The 14688-nt window shown below is 37.8% G+C and overlaps 1 protein-coding gene across 2 annotated transcripts in view; it reads left to right on the forward strand.

Annotated features, from left to right (window-relative positions):
* snrkb (SNF related kinase b) overlaps positions 1 to 14688 on the forward strand; it is a 32798-nt gene that overhangs the window by 2289 nt on the left and 15821 nt on the right. Inside the window, exons 1-2 of one of the 2 annotated variants that reach the window (XM_048157987.1) lie at positions 4298 to 4587; positions 12632 to 13309. In XM_048157987.1, the coding sequence (XP_048013944.1) occupies positions 12721 to 13309 (589 nt within the window). In that variant the 5' untranslated portion in view covers positions 4298 to 4587; positions 12632 to 12720. Of the gene's footprint in view, positions 1 to 4297; positions 4588 to 12631; positions 13310 to 14688 lie in introns of those variants that run through there. The other variant, XM_048157988.1, reaches the window with a different exon arrangement.

The following is a 14688-nucleotide window of genomic DNA, read 5'->3' on the forward strand; positions in this document are numbered from 1 at the left end:
TCCGATATGACGCACCGTAAGCAACACCATGCAGCCTGATGTAATAATAATCATAAATCACATTATATTAAGATTCGCTCAGGGATATTTTAGTATATGCTTTCAGGCATGATAAAGTAATTCCAATAGTTTAGCCTATAGTTACTAGAGAATAAGCCACAAGGTGGCACTATTACATCACACAGACTGTCCTCTGTTTTAGACATCAGCATGGACCTACTGTCTTTGAAAAATTACTTTAACATGTGAAAGAATTTAATATAGTTACTATAGATAATTCTTAATAATTTCTCACAATTATATATTTCGATATTACTTTTTCTACAATGGTTTAAACAGTTTGGTCTTCCAATATAGCCTATAAGTACTCCGATGTACCATTTCATAAGTTTATCAAAATTAAAAACATGTCCCAAGACTTCAGGAAGCTTTTGAAATTAGTCTTAATATTGAAATTGTGAAGATTTTCTTCTTCGTTTATGCAATAAAACGAACAAAAATAGGCCACATGGGATGCTGTCATGGTTCAAACCCACATTTTGACAGGTAATATAAATCCATAATCATACCCGTGTGATGAAAATGTGCAAGTCGTAACCTTATATCTCAATGTAGAAATGCCCCTGGGGTACTGTGAGGTGCGTTGAACTAAATCAGTTCAGCTGACCTTTATTAATTTGTCAGCATGCTTTTGAATTTACATATTAATACACACTCATATGCAAGTCTAGATGAAGATCCGGTGGGCTTGGCAACCTACGTAGATCGAGCTGACAAGTTACGGCATTGGTTCCCATAGTAACCAATGTGTTCTTCGCCATGTACAAACGTCATTTGTTCCCCATGGGGAGAGTCTGTCTTTCTCTCCTCTTAATAGTTACATTGTGCCTGTGTTGACTAACACAGATGAAAGCGTACACTCATTACAAAGAACTTCAAACTTGATCATCGTCATACCTGTTTCTAATAAAAACCCCATGGATGTGGTCTGACCAATGCTTGGTCTTGACGTAGCATATAAAAATACATGCACAATGCAAGTATTTTTGGTAAGCTGTGTTAATGGAGGTGCTTGTGCTAGTTAAAAGTGTGTGACTGTCGGATTGTTTAAAATAATACATCTTTTCTGACAAAGGGATTTCAAATTTGGTGTTTTGATGACATCACAGTCGCCTTGACTCCAGTGTTTAGAGGATGTCAGTCAGACAACCTCACAGTTCCAGCTTAGAGAGGAAGTGAGTGCACGGAATCTTGATCAATTGCTCCAGTGTTCTGGAATCTTAAGAATGCCCTCTGTTCCGACTTGTACATTCACCACTATGAACCCTGTTGAGACGTCTGGCATCCCAGACACCCCAATGATGTAAAAATAATAGTAGTAATTTCCAAATTATCCTTTTATTTCCCCTTCAGAATCTCTTAATATGCTCCTCTGACCTCATAAAATCCATTCAACAGCTGCTACTGAAGTTTTACGCTTCTGTTGTTTCACAGTATGTACTTCTGGGAGGTGCACAAGGCAAACATAAGTACATAGTGAACTGATAAGTTTCCCGTAAAGCTCCATAAATGTACACTGTAAAAATGTTACTAACTGTATTGTATAAGACATAAAACTACTACAAACCTGTTACTTGGTTAATTGTAAGTTACCTTCTCACTATAAAAAAAAAATCCCTGTAAAATTTATGGTAAAAAAACGGCAGCTGTGGTTGCCAGAAAATTACCGTAAAAAATGCGTTAGCAACATTTTAGGTTTTACAGGACAGCACTTTGTTTGTCTGTATAATTTAAAGATTTATATTGTAATAATTACGGTTCATAACTGTTTATTTTACACACTGTAAACAAAATTCCAATAAATTTACCGTAAAAAACCCGGCAGCTGTGGTTGCCAGAAATTTACCATAAAAAATGCGGTAGCAACATTTTAGGTTTTATGGGACAGCACTTAGTTTACTGTCTGTTTTACAGTTCAAAGCAGTATAATTTAAAGATTTATATTGTAATAATTACGGTTCATAACTGTTTATTTTACACACTGTAAAAAAAAAAAAATCCGTTAAATTTACAGTAAAATACCCGGCAGCTGTGGTTGGCAGAAATTTACCATAAAAAATGCGGTAGCAACATTTCAGGTTTTACGGGACAGCACTCAGTTTACTGTCTATTTTACAGTTCAAAACTGTATAATATAAAGGTTTATATTGTAATAATTACAGCTTCATAACTGTTTATTTTACACACTGTAAATAAAATTCCATTAAATTTACCGTAAAAAACCCGGCAGCTGTGGTTGCCAGAAATTTACCGTAAAAAATGCGGTAGCAACATTTTAGGTTTTACGGGACAGCACTTAGTTTACTGTCTGTTTTACAGTTCAAAGCAGTATAATTTAAAGATTTATATTGTAATAATTACGGTTCATAACTGTTTATTTTACACACTGTAAACAAAATTCCATTAAATTTACCGTAAAAAACCCTGCAGCTGTGGTTGCCAGAAATTTACCATAACAAGTGCGGTAGCAACATTTAAGGTTTTACGGGACAACACTTAGTTTACTGTCTATTTTACAGTTCAGAACTGTATAATATAAAGGTTTATATGGTAATAATTACCGTAACTGTTTATTTTACACACTGTAAACAAAATTCAGTCAAATTTACAGTAAAAAAAACCCGGCAGCTGTGGTTGCCAGAAATTTACCGTAAAAAACATATGGTAGCAACATTTTAGGTTTTACATATTTAACTTAAATTTGCAGTAAAAACTGTATTTCATTAACTGATATAATGTTAATTTACCAACCTATTGAAGTACTTATAATTCTCACTATTGTGGGAATGTCAATTTACAGTTTTACACTGTAAACTATACAATGACTTTTTATTTTTCACTTCCAAAAACTAAGTAAATTTAATGGTATTTTACTGTAAAATTACATTAAATGTATACGATTTAGATCTATTACAGTTATTCACCATACTGATTTTCACTGAAGCATTTTACAGTCTTTTACTGTTAAAATCATGATAATTTTTTACAGTGAGCAAATAAAAGAAAAAAGTCGAGTAAATAAATATAAGCAAAAAGTGTTTATCATTTTTAATCACTTTTTTATTATAGGCAATATACATAATCAAATATTTACAGTAAAATATTTATTATTGTAATATTACATTTTATAATTATTATTTTTTATTTTGTTCTTTTTAAGTAAAAAAGTATGAAGCGAAATGTATGTATACATGGTTTTAGATTTTGTTTAAACACACTACCATTGAAAAGATTTTTAAAATCTTTTTGAAAAAAGTTATGCTAACCAAGGCTGCATTTATTTGATAAAAAATACAGTAAAGCTTGTTTAATATTATGAAATATTATTACTATTTGAAATAACTGTTTGCTGTTTTAATATATTTTAAAATGTAATTTATTCCTGTGACGCAAAGCTGAATTTTCATGCATCATTACTCCAGTCTTCAGTGTCACATGATCCTTCAGATATGCAGATATGCTAATCAAGAAACATTTCTTATTATTTTCAATGTTGAAAACAGTTGTGCTGCTTAATATTTTTGTGGAAACAGTGATACATCTTTTTTTTCAGAATTCATTAAGGAACATAAGTTAAAAAGAACAGCATTTATCTGTCTTTTGTTGTAACATTATAAATGTCTTTTAATCAATGTAATGCACCCTTGCTGTAAAACTATTTATTTCTTATAAATAATAATAATTATACTGAGATTTTACTGATCCCAAAACTTTTGAATGGTAGTGTAGGTAAAATTTCTATCTATGTATCTTAACATGTTTATGTCGCATTTATGTTGTTTAATTAATATAAAAAATATGTGTGTGTATCACATTTTGCACACTGTCTATGTTATTATTAACTCCAGTTGTGGAGGGTTTAGACTCAGTGAGTCATTGTGCAGCATTCCATTGTAGCCTGTGTTGCTTTCAGCATATATTTGTTTCAACAAACAGATTTGAATAGCTCATACAGGAACATTTTAATGACAAACTTGCAGCAACATGTTTTTTTACTGTAAGTTTAACAAACTATTTTCATTCTTAAATGCTCAAGAATGTTCGGATTTCACACGTGAGTCAGCTTATTTACATATACACTGTGACATTAAATATGCGGAATGTCAGTCTGAGTGATGTTGTTCCATTCAGTCCCTTCACCTAATTATAGCCAGTTGCATAATAGTGTTCTTGAGAGACTTAAGAAACATTTAATGTGGCCCTGCCTAGTCAACTCTCTCACCCTCACTCACTCAAGTCCGGGTAAGCTGGAATGTATTGACGTCAGAGGAGAGAGAGCGCTCGAGCGCTAGAGCAGAAGTGAGCGCGCGAGCACTGCGGAGCGACGCGCGCACCAATACATGCCTCGTCCTGTTCGGACAGCGGGCATCATTTATTGATAAGAACAACAGCGAGCGGACGTTTGAAGATATTAGGAAGCGAATATTTTGTTTAGCCTCCAGAAAAATACACAAGGGGAAGCTGAGAGTATTTCCAACGGATGCTCGTTTACATAAACGCATGAAACGCTGCGTACCACTTTATATGGTAAGTTATTATAGAAAACACATGCGTTTGGTGTGTTTAACTATGTGTTGAATTGAATGCTGAAGTCGACCGTGTGTGTATATATATTTATATATGTGTGTGTGTGTGTGTGACATAATATGCTGGGTTTAATTCCATTGAGTTTCCTTTGGGATCATTGAGAGCCTGTCAGAGTGTAATAGTTTGATGTTATTGTTTGTGTTATGGTTAATGATTTTAATTATCTGATGTACTTATTGTTTTATTTGTGCCATTTTATTTAGTTGACAAGTTATTTGTTGCTATTAGAGAGACTAAATGATTAAAACGCGAGTTAGAGATGTGGTTGGCAGACAAACACTTGGTCAGAGACATTGTGCTGGCCAGCATTTCTGTTCTCTCTCTCTCTCCTTCACACACAAACACACACACACACACACACACACACACACACTCGGTATGGCAGTCAGCCTATCCTCCGCTCTATGTAGTCCTAGGCCTGGAGACATTCAGGGGCATCTAACAGACAGGCACACACAGGTAAGAGAAAGGAAAACAAGGCAAAGAGACCGAGACAAGGACAGAGAAAGAGAGGGAGTCACATTGCTTTATATATAGAATATTGACATATTTAATGAACTACATGTACATATTGTTCTATAAGTGCAGGAATCCTGTGACAATGAAATTATTGATGAGCTGACAGGTTTTGTTGCAGTTAAACTGAATGCTTTTAGCAATGCGATGCAATGCATGCTGGCTAAAGTCATTAGACTCATATCTATCTGATATATGGTCTTGTATGTTCTGCATCACTGTAGATACTTGAGTGTGAGTGTATATATAGCATGCAGCACAGCCAAAGTCCTAGACTCAGCAGTGTTTGTTTGTGCGCACATACATGTGTGCGAGCATATGTGCAAGTGTGTGTGTTGGCAAACTACCAAGTTTCTGGGTTCCACAGTGAATCTTTTGTGCCTCGGATTGAAAAGGAGAAGAAGTGTGCATGTGTGTATCAAGTGTTACCACAGTAGCGTCCTAAGACACATCAGCCCCATCACAAGGCAGGCCTGAGGCAGTCGGGACAAGAGGGGAGTGCAGGTCACCTAGCTCAAGTTTCGCCTACTTTGTAGGAACCAAATTTTCCTCCGATTGGCCGATCGTGTCATGTCGCACAGCAGATTTGCGTTCAATGTTGACAGACTTGCTTCTTGTCACTGGAAACAGTTAGGACACAGTATGCGGGTTAAGTTTAAGGAGTATATAATAAAAACCTTATTACTGTATATAAAAAGAGTATATAAGGTCACCATAATCTCTGTACCAAAACATAGCAAGCTACCTCAATGTCTACTTCCTGCATAGGCAGCTACCTTCTAAGATAGCATCCTATTAGTCATATAACCGCATAAGTGATGAATCTGTAATGTTGTACCTAGGCAGCAAGAAAAGACATGACTCGCAATTGATTTCAAATGAGTTTGTCATTAGCATGTTGCAAAGCTAAACTTTAAAGTGATATTTTAAGCATATAAGCACAAAAATATGGGGTAAAATATATAATTTTCATTTCATTTATGTAATTATATATTATATAAATAATTATAAATCAGGAAAAATGTATGCGCAATAGTCAAATATATTCGTACAGTGTATGTTTACATAGAAAAACAATGGGAAAAGTAGTGCAATGGAATGCAAATAGGCATTCTGTGAAGGTATATTAAGTATAGTTAACATTTCTCGTTTTGTCCGCCATCTTTAAGCTCGTTGCAATGCATTCTGGGATTGCCTTCTCCCAGAGTCGACGCTGCCTTCGAATTTGGATTAAATTCCGTAAATTAGGAGGCAGATAGGCCAGGATTGTGTCCTTAAAATTTTCCCTCGGAAGGAAGCTTACTAGGTTTTTGAACGCTGGGTCTTATTCATGAGTAATTATTTAATATTATTAAAATTTTCTGCCTAATTCACTGCACGTGCGTACACGCGTAAATTTTTTTTTTTTTGGCATTTTTATGATAGGACAGTAAGCAGACAGGAAGCGAAAGTGGGGACGGGATCAGGAAAGGTCCCCGAGCCGGGATTTGAATTTGGGTCGCCCGAAGCGCAACGGCGCTATATGTCGGCACACTGCCCACGAGGCTATCGGCGCCGACACATGAATTCATTCTTAACCTCATTCTATTGTTAATGAATTTGGAGTATTCTAAAAGCCTGTCCGCATAGAGACTTGTTTAGCAGTATACGTAAAACATTTTGTATCGTATCGCCGTTTCGTCCAGACGGATCTGGCATATTGGGAGCCTGAAACTGCTATTTTTTGAAACCGGGTTGAAAACGACACCCTTGCGTTTTCGTGTGTACAGCCAATCCGTATATCCGTCAAACACGGTACGTCACGAAACGGCAACAACAACAACAATGGCGGACTACATGCTTGTGTTCATGCCGCAGAATCTACCGAGCCTATTGGCTTTACTAAAGTAAAGATTTATTACTAAGCTTCACTAAAGTTTGTATAAAGCACGCAAGGTTTATGCGATGTATGCGCAATAGTCATATATATTCGTACAGTGTATGTTTACATAGAAAAACAATGGGAAAAGTAGTGCAATGGAATGCAAATAGGCATTCTGTGAAGGTATGTTAAGTATAGTTAACATTTCTCGTTTTGTCCGCCATCTTTAAGATCGTTGCAGTGCATTCTGGGATTGCCTTCTCCCAGAGTCGACGCTGACTTCGAATTTGGATTAAATTCCGTAAATTAGGAGGCAGATAGGCCAGGATTGTCTCCTTAAAATTTCCCTCGGAAGGAAGCTTACTAGGTTTTGGGACACATGAATTTATTCTTAACCTCATTCTATTGTTAATGAATTTGGAGTATTCTAAGAGCCCGTCCGCATAGAGACTTGTTTAGCTGTATACGTAAAAAATTATGTATCGTATCGGCGTTTCGTCCAGACGGATCTGGCATATTGGGAGCCTGAAACTGCTATTTTTTGAAACCGGGTTGAAAACGACACCCTTGCGTTATCGTGTGTACAGCCAATCCGTATATCCGTCAAACACGGCTACGTCACGCAACGGCAACAACAACAACAATGGCGGACTACATGCTTGTGTTCATGCCGCAGAAGCTACCGAGCCTATTAGCTTTACTAAAGTAAAGCTTTATTACTAAGCTTCACTAAAGTTTGTATAATGCGCGCGTTTATGCGCATGCTCCAAGTCTTATTCTCCGTTTTTAGTGTATCTCTGTGGCAGAATTACAGCGCCACATACTGGTCTGGCATGTAGACTACATCATTTTGAGTCGGTTTCAGTGGTTTCGTGTGTACGCAGATATTTTTTGAGATGACGGCGTGTTTACAGATTTTTTTTTAGAATGATGGTAAAAAAAGATCGGATAGGGAAAGCTGTGTGGATGTGGCCTAATTGAGCGACTGCGGGCACAAGATTAATAATTTGCATAAAGCACGCCTTTCCGTACAACCAAGCCTTTCGTCCCTTTCAGCAAACATTTGATGCTCTCTAAAGATCTCTAAATAACTACATACAAAAAAAATCATCTTAACATGATTCTAAGGCCACCCAGAGTAAATTCTTAGCATTAAAATTTAAAATTTACTCTTAGCAGAGTAAATTTTTAGCATTAAAGTTATTGATGTTTGTATGCTGATTTCATGCACAAATTTCTGTGTACACATACTTAGCGAATGAGACCCACACGTTGGTGCTATTATATGAATTTTACCGATAGACCAGTGGTTTAAATGTTTTACCGAGTGTGTTTGAGTGTACACGTTAATGCACTTTGAACAGCAGGCACGCAAGCTCCCACTGCGCCACGCTGACCTCATCACCATGAATATTGCATGATGGGAACATGGGGCGATGAGATCATATCTAAAGGAAACCCCATTATATTCTCCCCAACTCTGCATCTCTTTCACATCTCTTCACTCCTCTCGTCCATCAGCCCTCCCTCCAAAAGAGAGAGCAGAATGACTCATCCTTTCACACCTCTCCCCTGGTGCCTCCTGACAGCCCCGCGTACGGGTTTGTGTGTTCCGTATCGGCGTACAAATGAGTCGGGGTCTGTTTTCCTTCTGACTCTCACGCAGTGGGTGACAAAAGACCCCAGCATCTCTCGTTCAGGCAGCGGACATTTTCTCGCAGAAACGCTGAGCCTGCTGCTTTCCCATCTTCTCGACGTGAGTTCCTCGTTTGCAGGAAGACGAGGAAATGCCATGCCTGTGTATGTTAGCATGTGTGAGTCTTGTGTAACTGTGAGAGTTGTCCCAAATTGCGGATGCTGGGTGTCTGCCTGAGCGCTATCAGGAGGAAGCACCGTTTGTGCTCCCTGCTCCCTGTAGGAAATACTGCTATGCTTTGTAAATGATATAGCTGATTCTGAACATGGAAAGGATGGACAGCCCTATCCTTCCTCAATATGGAGGCCACCCAGTCTTTGTTACATCCTTGTGCTCTGTTTTTGCACTTTCATTTGTCATCTGGCTCTGTTTCTCTTTCGGTCTCACCATTAAATGTATTCATCTCACAAAAGGCAACAAAACATCAAAGTTTTGCTCTCTAGTATGTAAGAAGCAGGAAGCTCTGAATAAAAATAATGATCTTGCAAACACTAAAATGGATCTGATTCTCTTCTGTTAAAGGAATAGTTCACCAAAAAATGAAATTTCCAAACCTTCTTTCTTTTCGTTGGGGGAACGCGAAACAAAATGTTCACACTGCTCTTTTGCATACATTGAAAGTTAATGGAGACTGAATTCTCTTTTCTTTTCTTTTTTCCACATATCATTAATTCATGCAGCTTTTCCTGAATATTTTGTGAGTGAGGAGTGTAAATATTTGCATAAGTGACATATGAATAATATCATTACTGAATAATAACATTTTCATGTGAGGCAATCGACCACAACCTCCCAGTCCATCAGACAAAGGGCAGGTCATAATTAGCAGCATTGATTTCAACAGACAAGAAAAGCTCTGAGTACATTTCATTTTCTTGTGTGTGAGTGTGCATGAGTGTTAATTTAGTACTATTTATATACTATTATAGTAGTTATTAGTAATTTGAATTAGATTTAAGTTTTAGTCATTTTGTGTGCAAATGTAGTTTTTATTAGTTAACAACACTGGCGTCGTAGATGGGCATCATGGCATTAGTGTCCTTTTCAACCTCGATCACTGGTCATTAACTATTCAGCTCCTTTCATCAAACCACACACACACACACTAATAATGATATCACATTACAGGTATTGATCTACACCATTTGTGCTACACCCGTCACCCGACTCCCCTTATGCCAAGTCCCAAAACACACTTCTCTCCTCGCACTCCGCTCTTTTCCCACTTATCTCTTTATATCCCTTCCATCAGAGCATATTAAGTTTTATCAGGGTTCCCGCAATTATTTCTTTGAGATTCATTTTAATTTGTTTTTTTATTTTTGTGGTTTGGTGTGTCTTTTTAGGGGTTGTTTGTCTTTCTGTTTTGGTTTTGTTTTGCTTTTTTATTTTTTGTTTGGTTTTGTGTCTTTTTGGGATGGTTGTTTTGGTTTTTGTTTGGTTTTGTGTGTCTTTTTGGGATGGTTTTTGTTTTGTTTAGTGTCTTTTTGATATGGTTGTTTTTGTTTTTGTTTAGTGTCTTTTTGGGATGGTTGTTTTTGTTTGGTTTTGTGTGTCTTTTTGGGATGGTTGTTTTTGTTTGGTTTTGTGTGTCTTTTTGATATGGTTGTTTTAGTTTTAGTTTTTGTTTAGTTTTGTGTGTCTTTTTGGGATGGTTGTTTTTGTTTAGTTTTTTGTTTGGTTTTGTGTGTCTTTTTGATATGGTTGTTTTTGTTTTAGTTTTTGTTTGGTTTTGTGTGTCTTTTTGGGATGGTTGTTTTTGTTTGGTTTTGTGTGTCATTTTGGGAAGGTTGTTTTTGTTTTGGTTTTTGTTTGACTTTTTGGGATGGTTGTTTTTGTTTGGTTTTGTGTGTTTTTTGGGATGGTTGTTTTTGTTTTGTTTTTTGTTTGGTTTTGTGTGTCTTTTTGGGATGGTTGTTTTTGTTTGGTTTTGTGTGTCTTTTTGGGATGGATGTTTTTGTTTTGTTTTGTGTGTCTTTTTGGGATGGTTTTAGTTGTAGTTTGGTTTTGTGTGTCTTTTTGGGATGGTTGTTTTTGTTTTTGTTTTTGTTTGGTTTTGTGTGTCTTTTTGGGAAGGTTGTTTTTGTTTTTGTTTGACTTTTTGGGATGGTTGTTATTGTTTGGTTTTGTGTGTCTTTTTGGGATGGTTTGTTTTTGTTTGTTTTTGTTTTGCTTGGGTCTTAAAGAGATAGTTCACCCAAAAATGAAAATTCTGTCATCATTTACTCACCCTCCAGTTATTTCAAACCTGTATGAGTTTCTTTCTTCTGCTGAACACAAAGGGAGATATTTGGACGAAAGTTTGTAACCAGGCTGCTTTGGGGCACCATTGACTTTCATAGTAGGAAAAAAATACTATGGAAGTCAATGATGCCCCAGAACTGTTCTGTTTCCCATAATCTTCAAAATATCTTCCTTTATGTTCATCAGAAGAAAGAAATATATACAGGTTTGGAACAACTTGAGGGTGAGTAAATAATGACAGAATTTTCCTTTTCATTCTTAATAATAAATGTCTTGCAAAGATGTCTAATACCATAGGTAATGTCATGATTAATATCACTTCCTGCAGTTGCACTTTTGAATTGTTTTTGTCTTAGCATGCATTATGATGTTACCTCAAGGTTTGGCTGAATTTGTAATAGACAGCCATATTCGTGCTTGAACATGTCATTATTGTCACTCCCTATCAGTCTGATAATAGAGGAGTTCTCTGTTAAGTAACTGGGTGGATTTGTTTGAGTTCATGGTAATAGTAACTACTGTTGCTAAGTAACTGCTGTACTACGAAGCAGGCTCTGTGTGGGTATAATAATTGTTTTCTAATGAGACAATTGGTTAATTGGGTTTTTTCGAAAGATTTTAAGATCAGTGTCTGGCATTCATTCAAGCAAATACCAACAGTACTTGTCTTCTCTTGAGCATACAGTATACGTATAAACCTGTTAGACGGCTTACCCTGTGCTCTCTGCACACACTCACCTTCCTCTCTTTAATAACGCCGTGTATGTGAAAGTCAAGTGGAGTTTGCCTCTATTTGTAGCACTGTCTTTTTCAATACAAAGAGCACTACATCCCTGCACTTAAAGATTCTTAAAAGGTTTTCCCAGTATGATGCCACAGGAGAACCTTTTAAAGTTCTGTGCAGCTGCTAGGTTGTTCTAAATGACTTGCTATGTAGTTGCTAGGATGTCATGGGTGGTTGCAGGCTATTGCTATGGTGTAGCTAAGGTGTGCTAATTTGTTGTTATGTTGCTAGGATATTGGTTCGAAGGGAGTGTTCGGAGTGGCTGTTAGCATGTTGCTATGCAGTTGTTAAGATGTTGTAGGTGGTTTCAAGGATGTTTCTGCATGTTAATCAGGTATTTTGAGTTTGTTGTTGGCACGTTGCTTTGTGGTTGTTAGGGTTTTGTTATAAGTTTGATAACATTATGGATGGTTCCAAGGGCATTGCTGTTGTTGCATGTGCTGATTGGTTGATGGCATGTTGCTGTGCGGTTGCTACAGTGCTGTCGGTGGTTTCTAATATGATGCTGTATGGTTATTGACATAATTTATGTGTAGTGATAGATTGGTATGTGGTATGTGGTTGTTGGTATGCTGCTGGAGCGTTGTGGATGGTTGCCAGGGAATTGCTATGCAGTTGCTAGAATGTTGTGGATGGTTGCCAGGGTGTTGCTTTGCAGTTGCTTGGGTAATCTGAGTGGTTGATGTTGGCATGTTGCTCTGCAATTGATAGGACTTTCAGGGTTGTTGTTTGGTGGGTAAAGGATAGGTATTATCCTAAGCAAGCATCACTAATTAGATAAATTTTCCTGAGATAAAAATTAATTATAACAATTATGTGCATGGAGTCTGCTGTTTTTGTGTCACTTCCTCACTGTCATTTTCTCTCTTTTGTGTTTCCACAGGTGATGTCTCAGTAGAGTCCCAGTTTCCTTCAGCTCCCTTTGTTAAAAGAGCCCAGCCCTGCAACAGTACCTCCACTGCTTGATCCAAAATGTCTGCCACCAAAAGCGGTTACGAGGGCAAGATAGCTGGCCTATACGACCTAGACCGCACACTGGGCAAAGGCCATTTCGCCGTGGTCAAACTAGCCCGTCACGTATTCACGGGCCAACTAGTAGCAGTCAAAGTCATCGACAAAACCAAGCTTGACAATTTAGCAACTGGCCACTTGCTACAAGAAGTCCGTTGCATGAAACTCGTCCAGCACCCCAATGTAGTACGACTCTATGAGGTCATCGATACACAGACCAAGCTCTACCTCATCCTAGAGCTGGGCGACGGAGGTGACATGTACGATTACATCTTGCGTCACGAAGGCGGGGTGGCCGAAGATACGGCGAAAGTGCACTTTGCGCAGATTATACGAGCGATAGCCTACTGCCATCGTCTGCACGTTGTCCACAGGGATCTAAAGCCAGAGAATGTGGTGTTCTTCAGGCAGCAAGGGACGGTGAAGCTAACAGATTTCGGCTTCAGTAACCACTTTCAGCCCGGGACAATGTTGATGACCAGCTGTGGTTCGCTTGCATATTCCGCCCCAGAAATACTGCTAGGCGAAGAGTATGATGCTCCTGCAGTGGGTAAGTGATGAAACCTTACTTTTTGGACATTGCACCTCCTACAACGTCCTGTATCTCATGCAGTTTCCCTTCTTCTGTCTATTTCCAAGTGTGTTGTTTCATTCAGCAAATTCACATGAGAGCCAATTTCTCAATGAATATCACTCCAAAGATTGAAAGATTTGTTGATTTAAGATTCCACAGAATGTAAGATTCATAGTTTCAAAGATTGAATGTTTATCTTCTATATGTTTCCAAGTGTGTTGTTTTATTTAGTCGGTCAATCAGATCTCGGCAGATGATAAATTCTGTCCTGTCGGACTTTTAATTTACATGCAGTGCAGTCAAACTAATCCAGCATGGGATTAAATCATAGCAGTTCACGAGCTTACGCATTACTGCTTGTTTGTGTCACAAGAACGCCAGGTCACCTCGCTCTCTTCTCGCAGTTGATCTTCCCCTCTCCTCTCCCCACGTGCCTCTTCTGGGTTTAATCGCTGCTGTTTGCTGAGCGGAAATCTACTGAATGAACAGCACATCTGTGCTCTGGCAGGGTTCAAGCAAGGAGATTTGAGTCAGGTCAGACCTACACATGACTCACTTGACTGCATTCAGAATCCCTGCAACAAATTCGCATGAGAGCCAAATTGGCATTGAATATGCAGAAAATTAACGGTAGTGAAATGGGTTACAAACGTTGTTTCATTTTGACTTCAGCAATAGCTATTAAAGAAACCCATATCATCCGGCCACAGAGATGAATAAAATGTTTCTGCTGCCTGCGGTACATTTTTTTGTTGTGTCAGGCGGTGCTTTGGTTTGGGACTTTCTTGTATGTGCTGTAATGTTGTGTCTTGGAAAATTGTTTTGAGGATGAATGTGGCTGACTGTGAACTCGCGTTCCTTCTATCCATCATCCATTCTATTGTTCAGACCTAGTCACCTTATTAAGCTCTGAAGATTCAGCGAATGGCAAAAAGAGAGGAGGAGAAAGCAGATTTATAAAGAGAGAAAGAGAGAGAGATGTTTGGAGAGAGAGACAGATTCATTGAGAGAGAGACCAGGTCAAGCTGAGAGACAGACTTTAGAGGACACTTGAGCTTAACATTGACGCAGACAGGAGGATGAAGAGTAACTGGAATGACAACAAATCATTTTGTCTCTCTGTCTCTTTCTTGTTACTGTCTTGTTTCAGTTCAGTAGAGCTTTCTAGAGCGCAGATGTGTGCTGAACACAGGCTTTGAACTACAGTTCTGTTCCATTCCCCTGCTCTGAGATTCTAAAGATTCTAATGATTCTGAAGACTCTAAGGCTCTTTTAAGAATCTGTAGAATCTTACAAATCATTAGAATCTTTAATTCTAAGATTCCAAAGGCTTTTAAGATCCTAAAGATTTGAAA

Source organism: Megalobrama amblycephala, linkage group LG15, assembly GCF_018812025.1.
Source record: "Megalobrama amblycephala isolate DHTTF-2021 linkage group LG15, ASM1881202v1, whole genome shotgun sequence".
Lineage (NCBI taxonomy): Eukaryota > Metazoa > Chordata > Actinopteri > Cypriniformes > Xenocyprididae > Megalobrama > Megalobrama amblycephala.